The sequence below is a fragment of the Poecilia mexicana genome, unplaced genomic scaffold (assembly GCF_051168715.1).
Source record: "Poecilia mexicana isolate PSO_F unplaced genomic scaffold, ASM5116871v1 scaffold_8, whole genome shotgun sequence".
NCBI classification, from domain to species: Eukaryota; Metazoa; Chordata; class Actinopteri; order Cyprinodontiformes; family Poeciliidae; genus Poecilia; species Poecilia mexicana.
The window spans coordinates 6108106-6134058 of NW_028263377.1; the positions used below are offsets into that span (position 1 = coordinate 6108106).

A 25953-nucleotide genomic window follows, 5' to 3' on the forward strand; every position below is an offset into this window, starting at 1 on the left:
ACATCACAGAGATTAGGCTAACCAGTTTATTTTAAAGGTGTTTGAATAGCTTTTTCAAGGCACTATATTGGTGTATATGACAAAACAGACTTTTAAAATAATGACAGGTGATGGGGTTGTTAGAAAAAGATTTATTTTTCTTCTTTTTTTCCCTGTACAAATTGGACAAGACGGTGCAGAAAGAGTTTGCCGGGTGTAACAAAGATGGAGGCCACTATTACGCTACTTCTGGGTTGGGTTGGAAATCCCAAACATTTCCCCCCACCTTTCAGACTTTGACTAGGACAACCCAGTGGGTGGAGGGTTTTCCACTGTGGAAATGTTTTGCGTGGGGGAAAACGGGTCCGCTCCAGGCGTGGGTAATGTGATGAGGGTGAAACTCAGGAGTCCAGTCGGCATATGGGGCTGTCGTAGACCATCTGCAGGTTCACCTTGTGTCCCACCAGCTCTCTGATGTTGTTGATGCCGTATTTGATCATGGTGGGCCTGCGGAGCAGAGGAGACGGCCGAGTGAGGAAGAGGAAAACGCTGATGGAGCGACGGAGGAGTCTGACACGAGGGTTTTAAATCAGACTAATTAAAATGCATAACCCCATTTATGGGGTCGTCTGCTCGTTAAAAACAGACGGGGTCTCTGGTTCTGGCTGTAGCGCTTCAACAAATACAAACAAAAACTCTTTAACAAGAAGAGTTTTTGTTAAAGTAAGATGGGTCGACCAGCTGTAAACCACGTAGGAACTGATTTTTCGCAAACAGTTGCTTCCCACTTTCACACCTAACAATAGTCACTGCCAACTTTACTTTGTTGCTATATATTTAGCAATTTTTCAGACAAAAAAACCCAAAAACAAAATTTGTATCAGCTAGAAATCGAATCCATAGGTCAGGCTTATTGAAATACTGGTGAGTGGACAGAAGTCCGTGAAAAGAAGCGACCTTGTTTTACACTTTGCAGCGAGTGGCTCACCTCTCCAGAGACAGACCCCAGGCTATCACCGACACGTCCTCTGGGAGGCCCATGGGCAGCAGCATCTCTGGCCTGAACACCCCAGAGTTTCCCACTTCCACCCACTTTTTCAGCCCTGAAACCCACAGAAAGACAGAGAATAAGACTCTACGTGAAATGAACATAAGGATAAAACGAGAGCAGCACAGTTGACAGAAACATCACAAAATGTGTTTCCTGGTAGATCATTCAGCAGTTAAAAAAACTTAAAAAGTGACTTATTTCAAAACTTTAGCATCAAGTTTAAGCTTATTTTTAATAGAGATGCACCGATGCACTATTTTCACTTCCGATACCGATATCTCGGATTTATTATACAGAAAAACAAATTGACTTAAAATGTTTCTGTTTTTCTTAAAAAACACAGAAATTAAAGTAACTTAATTACAAATGTATTTGCTAACTCTGCACCAGAACATCACACTTAAATTCACCAACAGCTCCACAAGCCTGGTCAAACATGGAAAAACAACTTTCATTTGTTCAGCCACTGGAAAATAAATAATTAAGAAACTGACAAAAAATTAGGTTGATTATCTTGGGCAATAAACTGCAACAACATGATTCAAAATGTGTAATTATGAATGTAGAATAAATAATAAAGCATTCAGCATAGAATTAGACTGAATAGATCTGCCCCCATAGGTCATTCACATTGTAATTGATACCCGATTTAGAAGCTTTTCAATATCAGGACTGATACAAACTTTAATACTGAATCGGTGAATCTTGTTCTGATCAGATATTAATTTCTGCATATACATGTAAATATAAGCTACAGATGAACACAGAGCTCTAGCGTACCTTCATGGTAGCTGAACACTTCCATACTGGGCTCTGTGTAGGGGTTGTAAGCTGGCTTGAAGCGCAGTTTGGTTATTCCTGGAAGAAAACAAAACATCTCTGTGACTCCATGTCTAAAGAAATTTTAAGCTGAACACAAAAAGAGGAAATTCAGTGTTAATTTCCACAGTAACCTCTGATAAAAGGTTAAATCGACAGCGCTAATGCTGTGGATTTAGTGAAACGTGAAAACAGATGTTACTTTTTCCTGTTATTCTTTATCCAATCCCAGCTCTGCTGCTCTCATCCGTACCTAGTTTGGTGAAGAACTGGTGCAGGACCCCCATCAGGTCCCCCAGCGTGAGGCCGTAGTCGGCCACCACGCCCTCTATCTGGTGGAACTCTGCCAGGTGGGTGGCGTCCAGCGTCTCGTTCCTGAACACCCGGTCGATGGAGAAATACTTGACAGGGGTGAACTTTTCCTGGAGGACGAGACCGCGTCAGGAGAGGTGCATCGTGGGTGATAACAGTACAATGACAGTCATAAAGAGACTGGATGGAACTGATTCATTTTTAAGAAACAACAGTTGTGAAACAAAGGTAAGCAAGAGAACTGGTTTTTGGTAAAAAAAAATAAAAATAAAAATAAAAAAATCACATTTAAAGTTTGATCTAAGTTTTCTACAGAGCTGAGGGGCAGCAGAGTTAAAATGTTTCTGTTTCCTAAGTATCTGTGAGCTGCAGAAGGATTTAACCAACCATCATGTATCAGGAAATATCAAACATGATTTGTTCCTTAAAAAGGGTCATATGTGACCTTACATCTAGATCATTTTAAGCACTTTGACAGGAAGCTTTATGCATATTTCTGGCAATTCCTCTCAGGAGTCATTAATTTATTTAAACTGTTTATTTTTGAGGCTTTTAGCATAAATCACACATTTCTGTGTAGCCCTGAGATCAAGGACATGTTAGGAGATTATTATCCTGATTCATCCTCCAAAATCAACTTTAATTTGTTCAGGTATGCATGAGGCTTCCTACTCAGAGTGAAAATATTTATATAAATTGTCGTATTTTGTATCATTTTCCATTTCTGTTAATTTCAGTTTAATTTTTTAAACATTACTTGTTTAATTTTTGGATGACAACTTCCCTTTTTAAAGACCAACATGTTTTCTGATTGGCTGAGTTTGACTGCCACTACGACAAGTGGGCAACAATTTAATCTACTTATTAATATTTTAACAGTTTCATCAACACAATCTGGCACAACCAGGTCTTATGAACATTCATAACAGCCCTGCTCCAAGGCCTGATGAAACATATCTTCCTAATAACTGTGTCTGTCTGGAGACCTGGCTCCTTCGTGCTCATTGGTCGGTGTGCTGCTCACCTGCTGTGCTAGCTTATACAGCATGCGCGCGCTAACAGCTGTAGTGTGCGTTCGAAGGATGTTCTTCTGAGCCTCCTCCATCTTCCAGTCGTATTTGTACCTGAAAGGCAGCATCGCGTTGACCCACATCTGCTAAACAACTCAACGTCGGTTAGCTAGTTTGGCTAGGTTAGCTAGCTCTCACCCTTGCGAGCCGTAGCCGCCCTCTGAGTGGACCTTCTTCACTCTCTCCAGGTAGTCCATGGGGAAGTGGTGGGCGAGTGACGGGTCTGAAACCAGACGGTCAGCGGTCAGCAGAGAGGAGCAGCGGAGGAAGAGGAAGCTGCGACTGAGACTCACCGGACAGGAAGAAGGTGTCGTGCTGGTCTCTGGCCGGGTGCTGCTGAGGCTGGAACAGAGAGTCGAAATTCCAGAAGGAGCTCTCGATGAAGTTGTTGGTCGGCATCTCGGAGAAACTAGAAGGAGAAGAGATTCGCGTTGCTCAGTTTCAGATCGGTTGGTGAGCCGTCGTTTCCTGCGTGTCGGTGATGAACAGAGTCTCACCCCATCTCCAGGAAGATCTGCCTGAACTGCGTCCGCACCTTCATCAGAGGGTGGAGGTGTCCGCAGTCGGGGGCCACGCCCATTGCCTCAAAGTTGTAGGGTTTAAACTTCTTCTCTTTCCAGCTGCCACTATGTCACAGCAAAGAAGATCAAACATGTAACCACACCCTCCTCCTGCTCAAGGTAACAGTAACCTAACTCCTGTTCCTGGAGGATACAGATGCACCATATATTGGCACTAATACCAGTATTGGTCCAATATTAGATATTTATCACATCGGTATCGGCCAATATTTGATTTTTTTCATTTTATTTTTTTTACATGTTTGTATGTTACAATATAAATTTTTTTTAACATACCATATTGGTCCGATATTAGCTATTTTCTAAAATATATTTTTTGTTCCTAAAAATGCAATTGTGCCAATATTAGCAACTGACAATTATTTCAATCTCACAATGATGAAGAGTAGCCAAGGTGTTGAATATTTTATGAAAAATATATATTTAATATTTCCTTGTTAAATCTGTAAATATCGGTGATAACAGTAATATTATCGGTACATTTTTTCCCATATCGGTGCATCCCCAATGGTAGATTTTTTAATCTGCCGCTCAGGCGACAGAAAGCCTTATATTGATGTACTTATAATACGTTTTGGGCACATCTGGATGCTGCTGTTAGAAAAATCTGACCTCTAGAATATTTTCAAGCAAAGCGAGACGCTGCTGAAGGGATTTCTACAGGACAGGATTTAAATATGGAAGCTGGAAAAAACATGGAGGCACAAAGACAAATGAACAAACAGGGAGGAACAAATGGGAGGATAGAGAAGGGAGTCTGGAAATCTGTCGTTTTTTTCTTCTTTGCTACTTAACCAGACCTGGAACAAACTAACTCTGGGCTTTATTTAGGACAGTGAATCGGTTTAGCAGCAACGCACTCAGAAGGACAAACATCCGCCTGTCCTGCTCTGCCTTTAGGACCAAGGTGTCCATAACTCTGGACCCGTCCCCATGTTAGAGCAGACGTTCCTCTGCGTCCTCCGTCTGAGAGCTTGACCCCGCCACCAGGCCGACGGGGAAGGCCAGACCGGACGCCGTGTTCGTCTCCACACACACACTCACCTGGCAATCATCTCAGGAGTCAGCTCCGTCTCCTGTTTGGTTACCGTGGTGCTGAAGGAGTTTCCCTTTGTGATCCAGTAAGACTTAACAGTGCTGAACAAATAATAAGAATAAAATGACATTCTGGGTTATAAATCAATACAATGTGTATTAATAAAACACAAAGTCTAAAAAGCTGAAAACCTTTGCCAACATTAATATTTTGATTTTTTTAAGACATTTTGAGTTGTTCTAGAGTTTCAAGCGTTTAGCAAAACTTCATGCACTTTATCCTGAAATCACTCCCAAACTACCATGTCTGATGGTTGCTATGGAGATTTGATTACTATAAGATGATAATGCTGTTTTCATATCATATTAAAAACCCCCCCAAAAAGCAACAAGATTACCAATGATCAACTAAGAAAAAGGTGAAATACGAATTTTAAAAATTAAACAATCCTCTTTAATTTATTTTAAAGAGGATTGTTAAGGCTACCAGTAAAATTTCTTAAAACCACAGACTTTCTTAAAAAAAATAATGATTATTTTAAATATTTCACTCAAATTAAAAGTCTTTTTTTATCTCAACAGTGAGATGATTTAAGTAATAAAAAACACATTTCTTTATATATATATATATATTAGGGCTGAAACGATTCCTCGAATGATTCGAGTACCTCGATTACTAAAATTCCTCGAGGAAAATTTACCTGCCTCGAAGCTTCGTTAATTTATGTTTTATTAGTTAGCGCACCGTGTTCCGGCCGGGACTTCATTTGCGTTGCGCGGAGCTCTCACTTCCGCCTCTGAGTTGTTGACAAAAGCTAAGTCTCAGCAGCATAAAGTCCAATCTTCAAGATTGGCCCGTGGGGATTTTATTGATTGATGATAATGCCCGACTTTTTATCGTTTTTGGGGAGCCAATAAACATCCTTAAAATGACTGGGGGAATGCCTGGAGTACGGCAGCATTTCTCCTCCGGGGCTGCTGGTTGAAAGCGAACGGCGGGAAGAGCGCTGAGGTGAGCGGATAGACTGAACAGGGCGGGCGGCTGAGTAGCTGATGCTTCCCGTGTAAATGTAGCTTTACCGACGAACCGCACAATAAATTTCATATCCCGGTCTGAAGAAACGGGTGGCGGAGCGCATCGTACATGGCTGGTAGATGAGTTTCTGAGTGTGACCAGTGAAGGTGTCGTAAATATCCCGTATTGCTTCCCCCCGTGTTCGTCCTCCGGTCTAACGGTTCGTCAGTCCGCTGGTCTATTTCCTCCCCTCCACCCCATCTTACGTTCGTTCATTCGCCCTCTCCTCCCACTCCAGGCGGCATTTCCCGTATTTTCAAACCCAAAGCGTGACAGGTTAGGTGGCAAGGTGAGTTTAATTAATCTATTAAACTCACTGAAGATGAATACATAAACTAAAAGCTGGATTGTAGACATTTTTTATAAGCATATTTGTGAGCCTGCCTCTTTGTTATTAAATTCAATATAATTTCAGATTTTTCTATAACTTTTCTTCTGGTTAACTTAGAAAGTGAGCTATTATTGTTACAGGTTAGTTTTCTAAACTACAAAAAAGCAACTGTTAGGGATGCTCAAATATGAAAAATTGGACTGATATTGATATCTGATAGTAACATTGGTATTATGCCAGATTTACCAATATTTCATTTTATAATTTTTTTTATCCGATTACTCGATTAATCGTAAGAATAATCGATAGATTACTCGATTACTAAAATATTCGTTTACAACAGCCCTAATATATATATATATATATTTTTTTTTTTTTTTACACATTTTTACCAGGGATGCCAATAAATGTCATTGGGGCTGGAAATCTGTTTCCCTTCTTCACCTTAAAGCATGAAAAATAATCACATATCTGCTCATCACTTGGAGGTCTGAAAAGGATCTGAACAGCAGTAAAATGCCGTGTTCGCTGAACTCAGTGGGGAAGATTTGCTGAGGATAAAATGAGTTGGAGCTGCTTTGCGCGTGTGCATTTTGGCCGCCAATCAGCCAGACTTCTTGGGTAAGAGGATTTGGAGGGAAAACATAAACCCACAGCATATTTTTTTTTATTATTATTATTTTTTGTCATCCAAAAACCAAAATCCAAATGTTCCCATCCAAGCTCAGCAGAATAATCCTGAACTCTTTTACATAATGCTGGATAGAGAAACACTGAAAACAGTGAAGTTATGCAAGCTGGAGAGGAGAGCCTGTAAATCAGAAGGTAGTTTGAGATCAGTAGATAAAAGATCTGATCAAACCTTCTGCTGCCCCCTAGTGGCAGAGGAATGACCTACACTTCAGCGAGGAGCTTTCTCTTCTTCAGCTCGTTCTTCTCCTTCTCGTCGAGCCGCGCGGCGTCGCCCCGTTTGGCCAGCAGCAGCTTCTCTCTGACCTGGTCATGTATGCTCTCCACCTGAGGAAACGGACGTAGACACACCGTCGCCTTGAACAGAACCATCATGCTGGTCCAGAAAGACCCGGTTTGGTGCGAGGGAGGGCTTACGGTTCTGAATATCCTGGGGCCTCCATCGTGGGACTTGTCCACGCGGATCCACTTGTTGGACATGGCCTTGCTGAAGCCGATCTTCCCGAAGGAGAGTTTCTACGTGAGAGATAGCGAGAGGGCAATGACGTCGGCTAAAATAAACGGCTCCGTTTCTGCAGAGTCAGTTTTAAAATATTTTATTGTATAAAAAACTCGTACAAAAGTTTACACACAACGAATGAAAATGCAGACATTTGTTTTTTGTCACCGTTTGATGTTAAATCAGACAAAACGTCTCTTGTTTTAGATTTGTTGGAATTACCAAAATTATTTTTATTTATGGTAAAAATTATTTGCCACAATTATATTTGACAATAAACAGCAAATATGTTTTTTTTAATAGCTTCTGACTAGGTAAATAATTTGCACTTAGAAGCTCATGAGTTAGAAAATCCTTTATGGGATTTTCTAAAATGTGTGTACTGATCACACACTTTTTAACATTTACTGTAATTTCATTTAAATAATTAATAATAATACTTTAAAATACTGAGGTTGTAATGCCAACAATTAAATCAAAAATAAAAATAGCTTAAAAGGGTTCATAAGCTAAATCAACAATAAAAAAAGTGGCTAATGAAATTAAATAAAAAAATTTGTAAAGTATTTTAAAACAAGTGATTATTTTATGGATTGGACTGGATTTCTGGCCTGTTTTTTTTAGGTTACATTAAAGTAGATTTTGGTCTCCAATTTGTGTTTTTTATTTTTTAAGATATGCTTCACAATAAATCATATTATACTTGTTCACTTGCAATATATTCCATTTCTAATCAAATTAGTTAAACCTAATGCGTGATAACTAATTGTTTAACTAATTCAGTTGAAATTAGCTCGAGTAACCTTTAATCATTAGTAGCTTCACAGAGGGAAGCTTTACTGGCCCAGGTCGGGAATCGAACCTTCGACAGCTGCCTCCAGTACAGAACCACCCGGTGCCCCCACTAATAGTTTATTTAGAGAAGTAACTGAGTACTTTATGTTTCGGACATTTCCAGCTGTAAAGTGCATTACTGAAGAAACCTTTATCCTTAGCTATGAAATAGAAACGTAGGCTAATTTATGGATAAGGTGAGTTTATAAATTAAGTCGCATGTTTTAATTGGACAGAAACAGACACAAATGATGACAGTTTACATCATCATCATTTCAGAAAAAATAACTACAACTTATAGAAATAAATCCCTCACCATGAGCTCAGCCTGTGGCAGACCCTCCAGAGGGATGGAGTTGAAGACCCGGGCTTCATGGCTGCCCTGCTCGGCTATCTCCGTGCCCTCCTCGGTCAGTTCCCAGTGTTTGGAGGAGCGCAGCTCCGCTGAGATAACCTGGACAGCAAAGAGCAACAGTAACTGTTATCTCACCCGAAAACAACCGAGACCGGGGGTTATTCCTCTCAGCTCCTTCGTTTAGCTGACTTATTTCCAAGTCCGCATTCTTTAAAATCCCATTGCATCAGTCGCGCTGAATGTTGACAGTGACACTCCAACTTCCGCTGACTCTCAGGCCGGAAAAACTCACGTCGCCAAGCGTTTGCAGACTCTTCACAGCTCCGACGATAACCTGGTGGTCCACCCCGAGGCTGGCTGCCACTTCCTGGCTGTCCGCGCCGCCGTCCACCTTCTCAATCCGCTGGAGAAGCGTTTCCACCACACCGGTGTCCGCCATGCTGGAGCCCTGTGGTGCCCGAAAGAGACGGGATGTGACGTCACGATCTCAGTAGCTTACGTACAAGTCTCGCAGGGTATGCCCCGCCATATTGAGAGTGGCATATACTCATCAATGAAAAACGTAAGAATAGTTAAAAACTGAGTTCAGCGAATAAAAACGGTATTTGCTGGTTATGTCATATTCAATTTCTCAGACACTAAATTTTAACTTTTCATTATCTGTAGGTGTAATTAATAAATAAACAAGTTTAACTCTTATTCCATTCAACTTAGTTAAAATTTGTGTTTTTTGACAGAGGTAAATTGTGAGAACCAAAATTCAATTGAGATTATTTGAATTTTAACTACTTTAAGTATTAAACTTCATAAGTTCAACATCTTACCTTAATTTCAATATTACATGTAACTGTAGGCTTCATTAACAAGCTGTTAAAACTGAACTACATTGAGAGGTTCAATAATTTCATACAGAAGTTGGCAAAAAAAAGATGGTTTACAGTACGTCAACTATAATTAACCACATTACAAAGACCCAATCCGTATAAACAGACCTGTTAATTCAAAATAAAAAGGATTTATTAATACAAACACTCTGTTACACATTAACAAGAGCAAAACCCCACCCAGTTTAAAAGCTACATTGAGCAGAGATGTGAATTTAACAGCAGAATATATGTTCCAGTTATCTTCAAAAATCAGATGGTGAAACCATCACATCACCTCAGGTAAATAGCAAAAACAGTAATAAAAAAAAAAGTAAAAAAAAAAATCACAGCCACTGCTGGAAAGAAGCTATCGGCATACATTTTAACGTTACCACAAAACGGAGCAAAAATAATAAAAGGTGAAACTATTTTTCACATTTGTCCAGCCATTAAAAAGAAAAACAAAAAACAAAAACAAAACTAAAGTCTTTGTCTTAAAAATAGGTTTTAGGAATCAGTATTCATATTTAGTGGTAAAGACCAGGAACATAAAACAAAAAAATGTAAAAATAAATATAAACAAAACTTTGAACTAATCATACTGAAACAGACCACTAACTTCAACCACAGCTCGGATTCGACATTTAAAAAGTCCACTAATCTCAAAGTGTGCCAACATGTGCTACAACTAAACCTGAAAGCACATAGGAAGCAGACATGGAAAAAAGGCAAAGAGCACAGGCAAGTCTTCCATCGCTCTCTTTGGAGAAGGGTTGAGACACTGATGCAGGGTGATTCACGGGCCCAGTGGAAGCAGCCTATCTGTACTGGTAACTCATGTTGCTGTCCCCCCTGCCGAAGCCGGGGTACTGGGTGTGGTTGGTGGGAAAGCCCTGGTTGCCTCCTCCCTGTGTGCTGTAATTGGTTTGGGGGGTGAAACCTGGAAGCAACAAAGAGAGGGGTTAAAAAAAAAAAGTGGGAAAAAATATTTAAACTTTTAGAAGGCTTGTTTTATAAGAATACAGATCCAATTTACGCATTAACTAAACGCCGTAACGCCGTGTTGGATCATAACCTACAGACATTACCACTATTCTTCCATATGTCATCTGTTGCTGTATTTTTTTGGTTTCATTCTCTATGCTCTTTTTCTCTTCAGCTGTTTTCCCTCAACAATAACAACTTGGTTAAGGTTAAATTCTTCAACAGATAATAATGGTGCTTGACCGCCGTGTTTAAAAATCCACTAAACCTCCAACTTCAGAGTTTGTGTCGCACCAAATGCTGCTGTAAGTAGTAATGGCTCAGACCGCTTTCTGGGGAGCTTTCGACACACCAGGGAATCAAACCCGTGACGTTTCTAAGGTCTATTTGTGACTCCACAGCAGCTCTGTTTCTCACACAGCAAACGGTTCTCTATAGTCTCTTAACCACGTACTACTCAGATTTCTTGCAGCATTGTATCGTCACCTTCCTAAAGTAATGGCCAAAGTAAGTTTTTGGCAAAAGTGATTTTGGCAAAAAAGGGGAAAAGAAATCACCACTTGTTTCTTTCCAAAAGAAGCTTTAGGAAAAAAAAAAAAAAAAAAGATACGAGATTAAGACTTGTGACTAACATTTAAGGGCAAATTTAAAAAAAAATTCAGACATTTAAGTCCTTAATGTTAGATACAAGTTTAAGACTTTAAGGGGATGCACAAACTGTTTCCTGGATTTTCACATGAAAATTTCCCAGCTTTATTTTTGATCATGAAGTGTACATACAACATTTAAGTTATTTGTAGCACATTTTCCAACAGTATTCCTCAGTACAATGCTGAACTTTTCCAGACTGCGTAAGGACCGTTTTAAAGCTTTAAAACCGATGAAACTCACCTTCATAACTGTACTCCTGGTTACCCCCAGCAGCAGCACCTGCCCCCCCCGTCACCTGGCTGGGGTAGGCAGTGCTGTAGGAATAACCACCCGCACCCCCCTGGTTCTGGTTGAAACTCTTCTTCGCTTGCCCGTACTGGTTATACGACCCCTGCCCTATGGAGATGTTTGACTGATAGCCTCCCAGTGGACCGCCCTTCTGCATGGGCGGTTTCTTTTTGGGCATTTTGTTGGCCGCCGGGGCAGCGTAGGACCCTTCATTTTGATAATATGACCCATAGGAGCCTGGAGCCGGTGGTTCTGTGGAGCTGAATGGAAGTCCGCCTGAGAGGCTGCTCGATACCCCGGCGCTGCCATTTGCCCCGTCGTCGTAGTAATCTAGGGAGCGACAGCATAGCACAGGCTTAAAACGGGGGCAGATATTTTGTTCGCTCCAGCTCGTGTGTCAAACAGGCAACCAACGACTTCAGTCAGTCATGAATGCAACATTTATTAATAAAAAGAACATATATAAAAACAGCTAGAGTGAGGAAATCCTCTCACACCAAACACATTCTTACATCGATCCAGTCTGAGCACAAACAAGCCTCCGTCCGTCTTTGCCAGCCGCCAGATGCAGATCGGGCAAGAAGCAAACAAAAACTAGACAGTGCCAGAGTAAGACCTTCATGCAGCTAGATTATTTCTAACTCTGCGGTGCTAACAAGACAGGGAGATAACAGATTTGATGAGAAATAATGTAGTTTCCTTAAAATGAGGTCAATCGTGGTTGGAAGTGACAAGAGACACAGTTAAAAACAGAAAGGAAGATGTCACGAGTTGTTTCCATCTAAAAGTGTGGAGGCGGAGACGTCCCGAAAGGCAGTACGTGTCGTCCGGCTCCCCACTGGTCGTCCGGACTACGAGAAGACACTGAGCTAAAAACGGGTCTGGTGTGTTCAGGGGCATCCACGGGTACAGAGGTTCGTCTTATGGCTGCGTGCATGCAGTGGAGGATCGTCTCCCCAGAGGTGGCTTGGACGTGACAAGTGGGATTGGCAAGACAGGTTAGATGGAGTCACTTTGTCCCCGGGGGTTGTGGACTTGATGGTGACGCGACTTTCTGATCCCGCTGGAACACTACTGAGTATTTTTGTCCGTTCAAATCCTCTCAACAGGTTTTTGTTTGTTTGTTTTTTTTATTATTTTCTAACACTGGAGTTAGGGGAGGGGGAGTTCTATGTCGCAAACTCGGGGTAGCCATAGTAGTCTGAGACAAAGTCACCTAAAGAGTGAGACAGGGCAGAGAAGGGGGGGGAACAAAAAAAATATATCAAAATTAGATTATTTTGAATTTTTCTTCTGCCTTAAAAAATGGCAGGCTGTGTTAGGTCAGATTATGTCTTTTTTTTCTTTTTTTTAATTGTGTTGGACATTTTTTTTTATTTTTTGATTTTTTTTAGATTTCTCTGCTCCTGTCACGCTCAGGTAGGTCAGTCTTCAAACCAGGCTGCCAGAATGAAGAAAGGGAAACTCATAAGAGGAGGCTTGTGGGGAAAGAAAAAAAAACCTGATTCAAACCCTGTGGCTTAAAGCAGAGAAATGTAAAATCACTCAGCTAGGATAATCCCAGCAAGGCGTTAAGGAGCTTTTTTTTTTTTTTTACAGAAACCGGACCCCGCCTCCCGCTCTGGTGCGTTGCAACAAGCTGCAGGATGCACAAGCATCTCTGCCAACACAATGCCCCACACTGTTCATTTCTACTTTCATCAAGAATAAACAGATGAAACGTCAAACAGCAACATTAGAGGTGAAGAAACTAAATACTCACTGTAGCCAGAGTTGGTGTTGTTCCCATATCCGTACGTTCCAAATCCACCTGACGAGGAAAGCACACGTTTAGTGGCTGCAGGTCCAGTTAAAGTCTACGAGGAACAGGAAAAGAAGGTTCCTACCTCCTTGACCGTAGCCGCCTCCGTTATTGAAGCCTCTGCCTCTTCCGCGGCCTCGGCCTCTCCCTCTGCCTCTGGGCATGCCGGCGTCCAGGCCAAACGGCTGGTGCTGAAATGGATATAAAGATGTTTTAAAATTAATCATATAAGAAAAAATAACAACAAATGTACCCTGCTGCGAGTATTCTTAATCCTTTCTTGTTGTTTTACATCCAAAAAAAGTATAGGGACCCACCGACGCTTCTTCTGGCCAGTCACTCATACCTTTTGTATTTTATTATTTTTATAACTGATAATGTCAGGTAGTTAGTTGTTCCAAACTCAATTTGTGAGCGAAGGTGAAGGCTGGTTGCATTTTCATTGACCATGTAGGTAATTTGGGCAGTTTGACATTTCGAAAATAAATTTGCTTAATGGAATCATGGCGATTTAGAAAACACTTTTGGTTTTTGATAAGTTTTGCCGCTAAGATGAGGTGTTTTTTTTTTGGCCGTATAAAAACTGGTTAATTTTTGCAAAACTACGATGGAATAACTTTTTTAGCATCACGAGTCACATGAACAACCAGATGTTGCACAAACCACGAAGAAGACGACGACAGGAAGTAGTTGGACGATGATGGCGTGCCATATTTTTTTAGGGCTGAAACGATTCCTCGAATGATTCGAGTACCTCGATTACTAAAATTCCTCGAGGAAAATTTACCTGCCTCGAAGCTTCGTTAATTTATGTTTTATTAGTTAGCGCACCGTGTTCCGGCCGGGACTTCATTTGCGTTGCGCGGAGCTCTCACTTCCGCCTCTGAGTTGTTGACAAAAGCTAAGTCTCAGCGGCATAAAGTCCAATCTTCAAGATTGGCCCGTGGGAATTTTATTGATTGATGATAATGCCCGACTTTTTATCGTTTTTGGGGAACCAATAAGCATCCTTAAAATGACTGGGGGAATGCCTGGAGTACGGCAGCATTTCTCCTCCGGGGCTGCTGGTTGAAAGCGAACGGCGGGAAGAGCGCTGAGGTGAGCGGATAGACTGAACAGGGCGGGCGGCTGAGTAGCTGATGCTTACCGTGTAAATGTAGCTTTACCGACGAACCGCACAATAAATTTCATATCCCGGTCTGAAGAAACGGGTGGCGGAGCGCATCGTACATGGCTGGTAGATGAGTTTCTGAGTGTGACCAGTGAAGGTGTCGTAAATATCCCGTATTGCTTCCCCCCGTGTTCGTCCTCCGGTCTAACGGTTCGTCAGTCCGCTGGTCTATTTCCTCCCCTCCACCCCATCGTTCATTCGCCCTCTCCTCCCACTCCAGGTGACATTTCCCGTATTTTCAAACCCAAAGCGTGACAGGTTAGGTGGCAAGGTGAGTTTAATTAATCTATTAAACTCACTGAAGATGAATACATAAACTAAAAGCTGGATTGTAGACATTTTTTATACGCATATTTGTGAGCCTGCCTCTTTGTTATTAAATTCAATATAATTTCAGATTTTTCTATAACTTTTCTTCTGGTTAACTTAGAAAGTGAGCTATTATTGTTACAGGTTAGTTTTCTAAACTACAAAAAAGCAACTGTTAGGGATGCTCAAATATGAAAAATTGGACTGATATTGATATCTGATAGTAACACCGGTATTATGCCAGATTTACCAATATTTCATTTTAGAATTTTTTTTTATCCGATTACTCGATTAATCGTAAGAATAATCGATAGATTACTCGATTACTAAAATATTCGTTTACAACAGCCCTATATTTTTTAATGGCTTATCGTGAAAACAAACGTATTCATGTGTAATTTTAACAGTGTTTTTTACTTGACGGAAACATCATAACTGTGAAATTCTGATTTTTTTTGTTTTTAACATTTGTAAGGGAAACAGAGTGGTAAAACGTAGACTCTTGTCCGACGCGTTTTGCTTCGTCCAGAGGGTCTGGACCCTCAGCTGTTGAGAAACGATCTTTTCCTGCTTACCATGGGCGGTCCCTTCTTCTTCTTAGCAGGCTCAGGAGCAGAGCCTTCAGGAAACAGCTTCTCCAGAGCAGCCAGCGCCGCGTACGCCTTGGCCACCTTCTTATTGGACCCGGTGCCCTGGAACTTCTGCCCGTCGATCTCCACCTCCATGACGAAGCGCTTGTCGTGACTGCCGCCCGTCTCAGAGATGAGCTCGTACTTGAGGCCGCGGCGCTTCTCGTTCAGCTCCATCACGGGGTTCTTGCCGTGTTTGGTCAGGATTGGTCCCTGCTGGCGAGCCGTCTGACGGAGAGGAGACGGGTGAGGACAACAGGTCTGACTGTTCAACACCGTCTAATGTCAGCAGACGCTTACCTCGGCAGATTCTGGAGTGGCGCCGGGTGCGGCAGTGGACGATTCGGTGGGGGTCACTGCTGGCTTCACTTCTTCTGCAGCGATTGCTACCACAGTTTCTTCCAATTTCACAGCAACTTCAGTACTTTTCAGTTCCACCCCGGTGGGTAGGCCCATGTCCTGCAGCACCTGAACACAGCCAAAGAAATTCACTTTCATGTAGATAAAAACAGCAAACTACCATGTATAATGGAGATACATTTTGCTCCAAATAAAATTTGCTCAATTTTGTTTTTTGACACTTAAAAACGTAATGCGAAAAGAAAAAAAATAGACAGGGAAAAAGAAATTTGAAAATGATTTTTAAACTAAAAAAATGTAACCAAAAATTGAAGCTGAAAACAAATCGAAACAAGAATAAAACCTGCAACTGAAAAGCAAAAGAAAAAGTAAAAAAAAAATAATTAACTGAAAAAAGATTTGACATGGAAAATAAAAATTCAAGCTGAAAAGAAGACATTTGAAACAAAAATTAATTTTAAACATTTTGAAATTTTCTGTTTCAAATTTTCTGTTTGAAAACAGGAAACTTTTCATTTTCAAACTGAAAAGTTTGAAAATGAAAAAAAAATGAGACAGGAAATAATTCAACTGAAAAACTTGAAACGAAAGAAAAAAATTGCAACTGAAAAAAAAAAGATTAGGAACTCAAAAATAAGTTGTTTTTTCTGTTTAAATTTTTGAACTAAAAAAAAAAAAGGTTGGAAAAAAAATTCAAGTTTCTTTTTTTTTCTTTTCAATTTTAATAAACATTTTTGAGCAAATGTATGACCCAATCTGCTCCATACATGTATCTAACCACACATGTAGGAAGCTGCGCTCACCTTGACAGCTACATGCAGCTTGGCGGTTCGCTTGGATGGACCAGAAGCCTCAAACGTCTTCCCGTCCACCTCCACCGCCATAGTGAACACTGGAACATGAACTGGACCGGTTTGAGATATCAGTTTGTACTGCAGACCTGGTTTCAGCTGATTCAGCCTCATTAGGGCATTCATTGACTGAGCCGGCTCCGCCTTTTCTTCTGCAGCTTTGGGAACCAAACAGAAAAAGGGTTTTCAGTTTTCATGCCCGTCCAAAAGAACAGAAACAGTGAATCTAGGTTTCCCAGGGCTACAGGAACACTCACATTTCTTCTGCAGCTTTTTCTTCTTTTTGTTTGGACTCTTATCATCGGTTCCTTCTTCTTCTTCTATAGGCCTCTTCATAGGTGGGGCATACGCTGTGCTGGGTGGGATTTGCACTGAACAACACATTGAATTATCCCGTTACAACAAAATCAAACCCAAAAGCTGCTCTTGTTGCTGTCGTATTCCAGTACCTGTGTAATCAATCGGGGTGTCGCTGCGAGGCTTTTTGGGCATCTTTGACGGAAGCGGGTCCATTCCAAGAACTTTGTGGAGCTGCCCAAAAGCCGACAGCCTTAAAGCGTGCTGACAGCGGAAGAGACAGCATTTTAGTAAATCACAGGATTAATTAGCTGAATATGTACAAACGACTTTGCTGGACTCACCTGAGCGCTCGCTGTGATGTCTTCTCTCTGCTGCTGATCCAGGTGACCAATGGCGTCTGTGGCGTCCTTCTCACATGGGTCGTAAATTCCAGGACCATCTGCAAGATGGCAATTCAGAATGTTATTTGGAGTGAATTAAAGGCACAAAACACCTCAAGGGGACACCCAGGAGCTGAGTGCATACCTGTCATGAGGATCCCCGAAGCGAGACACTCTAAAACTCTCCGCAGAGCCTCGCCTGCCCCCATTGGCCTGTTCCCTGTGCCGATTGCTTTCTCACAGATCAGCTCCAGCGGCTGTGAAGCATGAAAAGAAGTTAACTCCCTGACGGGATGATTCTCTGCAGTGTTACTTCAACTTTTTGACTTTTTTTTTTTTTTTTTTACTTCCAATGTGTTTAAATTGACATTTATGTAATAGAGATTTGCACTAATCTGGTCACAATAAGTGAATAAATCAATTGATTGCATGAAGAATTAAAATTAGTTTTAGAATTTCCATTTGGACAATAATCGGCCCTTACCCAGCCACGAAGCGGGGCCCACGTGGGGACTCGGGCGCACAGGTCCCTCAGGATGCGGATGACGATGACACAGGAGCGCAGCCCGTTGGCTCTGGCCTGGAAACACAAGCAGGAGCGGGGGGGATGGGCGAGATGGGAGGTGGGCAGTTTTAGTCAAGAAGAGACGACGACGTGAGACAAGCATGATCAACACCCACATGTAACAGAAATCAATAAAAATGGAGCCACAGACTATTACAGCTTAGCTTTGTCGTTATGGGAAATTTTCCCCAGGTGTTAAAGGATTGCTTTGTAAGATCGTATGAGCATGATCATATAGTTCACACATACAAACAACTGATGGTTTAGTTATCAGGTGTAAACAAATTCTGTCTTTGGAAGAGGAGGGGAGTGGAGGGGACATGCATCTAACAAAGATCAGAAGAAAAGAAGTGAATAAAACCACCTCAAACTCAATTCTAGGCCAATGTGAGAAACAAGTTAAACCATTACAAAAAGGCTGTGCAAAAACATGTGCCGTCACTTTAAGAGGAGAGGGATTGGGGGAGGAGGTCACGGTTGAGTTAGAGACAGAGATACTTAGAAATGACTCGAGGTGCAATATTCCTGTTGAGTTTGTGGCACACACACTAACAAAAGCAGCCAGGAGAGCAGGAGAGGTCGAGGCCACATACTCTACACTTAACAAGCTGCTGAGATGGAGAACTGACTGTTACAGCATGACAAGCCAGAGGTGACACAGGCAGCAGGACTATGAGGGATAAAACACAGTTAACCACATGGAAACAGTTCGTCTCGCGCCCTCTCGCACGGGCCAACGGAAAGAAGGAGAAAAAAAAAAAAAAAAAAAAAAAAGCGCTCGGTAAGTAGCTTGCCTGTTTACAGTTATGGGAAACAAAAAAAACCCGACTCATTCACAGCAACGATGACGTTCTAGAAATATTGCACCTGGATGCATGGCTATTAGTTCCTGGATTTGGTTGATTGGAGTTAAAAACGAAACGTGTCGCTAAATGAGCAAACGGATGAAACTTAAAGGCTAAAAGCAACAGCTTCTGTTTGGTATCAGTGTTAACTGGCAGAGAACCTGTAAAAGTGAGCGAAGCGACTGAAGCGTGTGATGACACACATATCCTAAAAATACAAACACCCAAGTCATCAAATTATACTACAGGAAGTACACCTCAAAAGAGGAAACAAAAACAAAAAAAAAAAAAAAAAAAAGAGAGAAAATGTAAGAAATTTTAAAATAATATAAGAACAGAGAGCATAAAACCAAACTCAAAGCTACATCTGTTTTAGAGACAAATAAAGACAAGATTCAAACCTGGAACCACTTAGCGTGGCGTAGAGATGCCAAGGCAGTTAGGCATTTCTGCCTGTCCAGAACATCCGGGGGATCGATGACTGAAAGCGTTTCTATTGGCAGGTGGAATAAGAAGACAAGGTACAGTTTGACCAAGGGGAGTTCTGTCAGCCGGCCAGGGGGAACACAGGCAGCCTTCCCAAACCACAGGCAGGAAGGGGGAAGGGGAGGGGATCCCTCCAATGGAGAACGGCCCAAAGCTTTCAGCCTCCCAGTTAATGTTGTTTAACAACTCCCTCCTCCCTCCCCCACAAAAAGAAACAAAACAAACAAAAAAAACCCCAAAAAAAACAGACACCTGAAACTTGAGATGCATTGAGAAATTCGATGGTGGCCAGAACTAGAAAAGTGTTACGCTTCATCGTTGGTCGGAAGCTAAACATCCTATCTTTGTTTTCTGACAGTTGATGCATCACAAGTTCTACTAAAACAGGCTAATGTTGCTCTTCAGTGTGAACGTTTTTACGGAGCGAAGACTCAAACACACTCAGTTTACAGTATTGTACTGATGTGTTCTTTTCCCCCAGAGGTATGTCGGCTTTTTACGAAGGACAACGCAACAGGAAGTTAGGCGTCAACAAACAGGAAGCTGATTGTCAGAACAGAGTTTTTCCATTTTATCCTTCGGACTTATTTTTTAACATGCTGGATTTGAAAACATTGGAAATATTACACTTCAGACAAGGGTCTACCAACTCTAAAGGAAATATATAATACATTCCCTGTAGGAATTAGCATTGAGGATGCTAATCGCTAATGAAAGATCCTTAGGGCAGATTGAAACAGTCTCTGAGTGATCACAGTCTTTCTTCTATGATGTCACATTTCATGGGAATATAAATAGTAATTAATCATGACAGAAAGGTTTCTGAGTGGTTACAACAAAATGAAGGATTTAATACAGAAGCATCTTAAAGCCTCTCAAAAGGTCTGTTGTCATTATTTTTGTCAAGTAGCCTGGAAGATTTTTACTGTATCTGAAGATTTTCAATAATGCTTTTGTTAAAACGTTTCATTTTTTATATCATCGATTTCATTATTAAAGTACTTACAATTTTATCCTTATCCAGAAAGTGAGACAGTTCTCACATAGAACTAGAAGTTCTACATCAGTACCAGCAGGTCGGAGCTTTTCCAAAGCCGAAGACTGAAAACTGGCCGTAGAATTTCTGATCGATGCATCCCTATTTAAAACCCAGCATACTTGCAGGGTTGTGTCTTAAGCCATAAGCTGTGTAAAAACTCAAAGTTAAAAAAAGCCATAAAATTATGTGAAGACTAATATTAAAAAGAAAAGAAAAAAAAAAAAAAAAACGTATCAAATGGGAGGTTGTCTCCACGGTTGTTTCAGCTCAAACAGATGCTTTCTCTCCAACACTAACAGGAAGTGGAACCCCTCCCCTTGGCCCCCCATACTGGGTACACTGCACTTTGCCCCTTCCGAGACAGAGAGCGGCCAGTTGGTCAAAGGTCCAGCGTCCCTAAAAATTGACAAACTAGAAGGCTTGACAGAGAGAATCAGAATTGGAACCACAGGCAGAAATTATCAGATGCACAAAAAGTGGGTATCAAAACAAGTCCACACTGCAGCAAAACTGATGGCTCAGAGACGAAGGCCCAAACGGGGCGTCGCTGTTAGTGCAGGGCTACAGATAAAGTCAAGGCTCAAGCCTTGCTGCTGTTGAGCACTCGGACTAAAAGGCAGAAACCAGAGAGCCTGCTCTTCACCAAACTGTTCATTCAATGATGCTAAGCTAAGATGGGTTGCTAGGACCTCTACGTGCCAAATTCCTGTGCCCCTTGTCATTATCTGTAACCTTGGACCTCTCTTGCTAAGAAAAAAAACACACGAAAAAAAAAACAAGACAGAGGCGGTTAACAGCCCACTGTGGGGGTCAAACAAAGACTTTAGGTTTTTGCTACTCATTTTTGCTGCAATGCAAACCGTTCATCATCAATGATAAAAAAACACATGCAAACACAGTGGTCTCAGTGGTTTTGTATTCAGGTAAATTCTCAGTAAGCCTTCATTTCATTGGTTACCTGCTCTTTAAAAGGGGAAGAGAAACCATGTCTTCAACAATAGTTACACTACCTGCCCTTTACTGTATATTGGGCCATCAAAAATGTACAATTACATTACATGGAACTACGAGAGTGTCTAGAGAGCTATAAGCATAGCAGGGTTTCATTATCTGAAGGTCTTCTTGTCCCCTAGCTCCATTGAAGGCCCAATAAACAATATCTGTCTATCCTCGCTGCCTGCCTGGCCTCGCAGCTGGAAGTAGGTTAGCACTAATGAAGAATGGGGGTCTTTGTTTGGGGGGGCTTACCTCCAGCGGTCGCCTTCTCTATCTCTTCGCGGACTAAAGGGGATGTGAGGTGAATTGTGAGCGTTAGAGGGGGCTCCTTTGTGTTGTGGATGATGATGCTTGCATTCTCGATGTCCTGTGTTACTATGTATTTGTCTTCTGTTATCGTCTGGGAAGAACAAACGGGGAAAAAAGGTCAGTTGGCCTCTGGAAACGCGTATTAGTATCTTTAAAACGAAACGAAAATTTGTGTCACACCAACGTTTGACACCAATTTGGTCTGATTCACTCAGGTCGGTCATACCTGCAGCTGGGCAAGAAGATTTTCAGACACCCTTCCCAGCAGACTGACGGTGGGCTTGTCCTTACAGAGCAGCACCAGCTCTAGGTCCAGGTCTCCTTTCAGCAGCAGACCTTTAGCAACCAGACCCACCCTCATAACGCCACGCAGAGTCCGAGTGGCCTGATCCTTCTGCTCACTGTTAGAAGACGAAGCAAGTTAGTCGTCTGCATCGTTATCAAGTAACAAGAGGAACGTGCAACCTAATCTATCCTGACCTGTCTTTGTCACCATCTTCGAATTCAGACTTTGTAGTTCCCTTTTCCTCCTTATCCAGCCAATCAGAAACGGCCTTAAGAGCCCGCTCTGTGTGGGAGACCATGTTCTGGACGCTCTCCAGCTCCTCCTGTGTTGGATAGATGGCCGAATGTTTGGCCATGACGTGGCGGTCGCCGTTCATGAAGACACGCATCGTTCTGTGGCGAACGAGGGGAGGCTGGGGATGGAAACAGGAGAGGGAGGATATTAATGAGGAAGTTCTTCAAAACACATGATAAGTAGAAGCAGCGTGGACTAAACATGGTGCATGATATACAGTACAGGGAAACCTCTAAACAGGAACGCATCTGAATCCAAAGTTTTACAAACATGGCTGCCTTGTTTATGAATTTTCTTCCAAATACGAACGTGTAAAATGTCAATCGGAAACACGTGGTCCAGGACACATCTAGGGACTAGTGTCCTAAAGAAACCGATATCAAACAGGAGCAGTATTCAAGTTTGAGTGGCTATGAATCGTGGGCCTGAACATACTAAAAATGTAGCAATAAATGGTTTTATTTGATGATTTTTTTTTGTTATCACAGCAGTATTCCAAAGTATCGTAATAAAACTAAGACTACGTTACCCACCCCATACAACTGTACTGTATGGTCCGTGTGCGCTCTCTCTGACTCTGTATAATAACAATGTCATTAATGTGGCCTTAACATTTTAAACTGCAGGAAAAAACAAGTAGTAAAGAACCAGTTTCTTTTCTGTTGCAAAATCGTGACACAATTTCTATCAGCATTCAAAGCAGTTGGTATGGAAAGCCGTTGATGCCACAATTTGTACATTTGTGTTGGGTTTTGGGAGCTCGAAGGTGGAGCTCACCACCTTAGGTTCCATAAGTCATAGTGAAAGTTGTTGGTCCTAACTGTTTAAAAAAAAAAAAAAAAGATAACGTAAACAAATAAAAAAATTATTTAAAACAATTCTATAAACTCCCATTTGTGCATATGATTCTGTAGCTTAAATTACTAGTGTTAGGTTAACTTCGCTGCCTGGCTTTTTCTTAAATAAAACAAAAAAAAAAATTAAACAGACTAAAACCGATTTTTGATCATTTTAGAATCGTCTCAGAATTCCCATGTTCTTAAGTTAGATCTGATTTTTATTTATTTGTTTAATGGCTTGACTTTAAGGTGAAAGAAGGCACAATTTTGCGACACTTTAAATGCAAAAATCAAATGTCAGTGACAACAAAATCTGAGTGCATCAACAACCTAAAGTCTTTTTTTTTTTTTGCACATAAAGTTGAAGGTATGCTGGAACGACCGCCTGCTCGCGGTTTGCAGCAAATTAAATCTTACTAAACATATATTTTATTTGATTTGAATAGTTACGTAATCATTTGTGTTGCTAATTCTCAACACGGCCTTTTGGCTGATGGCAAGAAAATGAAACAAAAGCTGCAACGTTACCATTTTCTTTTTAGTGAAGCTGGTGACTTTATTGCCCAGTGATTAACACTGATAAACGTGTCTTCTCTGGAGGGAAATGACACGGCCGCTCCTCGTTTCTGCGAGAGGAAATCAACAATCAAAGGACGTGGAGTAAAGACAAAAGTGGTGAGTAAAGGCTACCCTGCTAGAACAGCAAAACCTCTACTGATTTGATTTCATGTCATCGTTTTAAAGATGTCAATTTGTTAAATAAGCCTTAGTGCAACTAATAAGTCTGAAAAAGACAGACTTTTTTTTCCACTTTTTTAGTTGTCTGTTTCTGCACTTTTGCTTAAATGAATTTAATTATAAATCAGTACGAGTTGTTTTGGAGTATGTGGATTTTCAGTGCATCAGACTGACCTCACTTTTCAATGAACTTACAAAAGTATCCATATTTTATGTTGTACATCAAAAAATGTTGATTATATATTCCTCTCTTCAATGGAGTAAATATTAAGGACTTTTTAAATATTTAATATGGGCGGAAAAACTACCGATTAATCAATTTATTTCCGCTATTGTGAGTTATGTTGGGAAAATACCAATACATATTGCAAAACAAGCACAACAAGAAAATTATCATTCTTTTAAGTCCTGTTGAAGACATTGCTGGAGTTTTGAGCTGACCTTTTAGTTCAGCAAAACAGTTTCATTTGCCCAGATTTTCTTTTTTGTTTGTTTGTTTTTAGGATATTTTTTTTTTAATTTGTAACTATTTTACAGTTTTAAAGCAGCATAAAATATTAAATAACTAAAAAGGGGAGAATGTGTCTTAGGTTTGAAGACAATATCTAAAAAGAATGGTAGAAATTGTATCAATTTTAAGAATATCTTGTTTTTTTTAGCATTTAACTTGTAGGTTTAAGAACGGACATGAACCCTGGTTCATTTTTTTAAAGCACAACCTTCAACATTTCGAGCCTATCCACATAAACCTGCTTATCTTTGTAGGCCCCTTCAATGTCCTTCGGTTGAAACCACAACAATGTAACTGACTCCGTTCAGGAACATTTGACCGTTACCGTAATATCGGTTTATAGAAATAAGGACTCGTGGATATTTTAGTACGTATTGTCAAAATGCTGTTTTAAAGACAATACGGTGAAAACGCGACCGAATCTATTGTTCCATTCATCAACTCACCAAATAGTAGCATCAACTCAAGCGGACGTAATAAAGGGAGCCTAAAACGCTACTGACGTAGATTTAACATTTCTATTAATCAGTTGTTGGAAAATGGAAAATTAGAAGAAAAAAATACAGTCGGCTCCAAAGCGAAATTGTTCGTAAAAAAAATAAAATAATTAAAAACAAAAGGAGACGCCATCTTATTTCGGTTCAGTTAGCCTGGACCCAAAAAAAAAAAAAAATCATTCACCTATCCTATCGCTTCATGCTACTAGCATGCACCCCTGTGACCAAAAATACAGACATGGAACCTATGGCTTCTATTGGGCATATATAATTCTACAAATATTCAAAGCATCAAATTATATTCAGCCCTGTTGGATAAGGGACACCAAAATGGTCGAGGAGACAGGAGAAAGACCCCAGGAATCTCCGACCACATTTAGCTGTAGCAAGTTAGCTTTCCCGACCCCGACCAGTCGCAAATACCAACGGCTGAGGCACACGAATAAGCACAGAAAATAACAAAAATATCACCATTGTGGTCATTTATAAGCATGTTCATTCTTATGTTATATTACAAATATGTCGGGGACTTGGTCTACACATTATATTGTTGACACTTACATATATACGTTTTCCACTCACGAATCGTGCCACCGTCGAAGAGCTCTAGCTCAAATTCTAGTCTGCAGAGCAAGCGTAGAGGGAGACGCCCACGATCCCGAAATCACTTGCGCTCATTGGACAAACTGTGGGTGATGCTACGGTCTCAGCCAATGAAAAATAGGGATTTGCAGCTCAGGGGTGTGGCTAAACCTCAAAACATGGCGATCTACCAAGTCGTCATTATTTACCCCCGCCCACCTCCAAAAGGCAGAAGCTGCAGAAAGATGAAAAGTTCCCTGGAAACCACTTGTTTCTTTGTAAAAAAAAAATAAATAAAAATAAAAATAAAATAATAATAATAAAAATATATGTTTTTTATTACATCTTACTATGTAATTTCACTTCAATAGTTACTGCTGCTGCGATAAACTAAGTTAATAAAGAATGAGAACATTTCTCTAATAAACATTAAATAAAACGTCTGCAATATCTACAATGTGACAGAGATATATGTGGAAACAAATTTTATGTCGTGTATGGTTTCTTTCAATATATATTTTTGTTTTGCAGGGTCTTAATATATTCTGGGGAGATGTCATTTGCCCAAATTTTGGGTTTCAATGTGTCAAAATATGGAAAATGGCGTATTTCTACCCTTTTCCATATTTTGGGTGTAGATTTTAAAAAATGACTGTATAGTTATAAAAAAATATTCTCACTTTTACAAAGGAAAAATGTAATGATTAAAACAAGGTTTGCTTCCTGTTTCTAGAAACAACATTCC

The 25953-nt window shown here is 40.7% G+C and overlaps 2 protein-coding genes across 4 annotated transcripts; both read right to left on the reverse strand.

The window, feature by feature from the left end:
• Window positions 1-111: 111 nt before the first annotated feature.
• On the reverse strand, window positions 112-9107 carry farsa (phenylalanyl-tRNA synthetase subunit alpha). Its single transcript, XM_015010296.2, has 13 exons — window positions 8924-9107; window positions 8593-8730; window positions 7361-7459; window positions 7152-7270; window positions 4857-4949; window positions 3729-3857; window positions 3525-3640; window positions 3370-3454; window positions 3186-3285; window positions 2103-2271; window positions 1811-1888; window positions 968-1082; window positions 112-486 (listed from the first exon to the last, which is right to left on the reverse strand). The coding sequence occupies exons 1-13, from the start codon at window positions 9068-9070 to the stop codon at window positions 381-383; spliced, it is 1494 nt and encodes a 497-aa protein (XP_014865782.1). The 5' UTR covers window positions 9071-9107; the 3' UTR covers window positions 112-380.
• A 519-nt stretch (window positions 9108-9626) lies between these two features.
• On the reverse strand, window positions 9627-25572 carry ilf3b (interleukin enhancer binding factor 3b). Of its 3 annotated transcripts, XM_015010294.2 has the most exons (18): window positions 25188-25572; window positions 23409-23506; window positions 21942-22159; window positions 21688-21862; window positions 21405-21552; window positions 19033-19124; window positions 17706-17801; window positions 17367-17478; window positions 17183-17280; window positions 16991-17102; window positions 16799-16912; window positions 16494-16699; window positions 15631-15798; window positions 15277-15558; window positions 13307-13412; window positions 13183-13230; window positions 11373-11750; window positions 9627-10437 (listed from the first exon to the last, which is right to left on the reverse strand). In XM_015010294.2, the coding sequence occupies exons 2-18, from the start codon at window positions 23409-23411 to the stop codon at window positions 10316-10318; spliced, it is 2478 nt and encodes an 825-aa protein (XP_014865780.1). In that variant the 5' UTR covers window positions 23412-23506; window positions 25188-25572; the 3' UTR covers window positions 9627-10315. The 3 variants fall into 3 exon arrangements, with proteins under 3 accessions (XP_014865780.1, XP_087864234.1, XP_014865781.1); XM_088008108.1 differs by lacking the exon at window positions 23409-23506; XM_015010295.2 differs by lacking the exons at window positions 9627-10437; window positions 11373-11750 and adding an exon at window positions 11842-12636 and having other exon boundaries at window positions 25188-25571.
• Window positions 25573-25953: the final 381 nt, after the last annotated feature.

Coding starts and splice junctions, on each gene's coding strand:
- ilf3b (XM_015010294.2), bottom strand. Junction 15,559..15,630: donor CCACTCCAGAATCTGCCGAG/GTAAGCGTCTGC, acceptor CCTCTCCGTCAG/ACGGCTCGCCAGCAGGGACC. Junction 13,231..13,306: donor AGGCGGCTACGGTCAAGGAG/GTAGGAACCTTC, acceptor TTTCCTCGTCAG/GTGGATTTGGAACGTACGGA.
- farsa (XM_015010296.2), bottom strand. CDS start 9,070: ATGGCGGACACCGGTGTGGTGGAAACGCTTCTCCAGCGGATTGAGAAG. Junction 7,271..7,360: donor GCCCCAGGATATTCAGAACC/GTAAGCCCTCCC, acceptor CCGTTTCCTCAG/GTGGAGAGCATACATGACCA. Junction 3,858..4,856: donor ACTCCTGAGATGATTGCCAG/GTGAGTGTGTGT, acceptor GCTGTGACATAG/TGGCAGCTGGAAAGAGAAGA.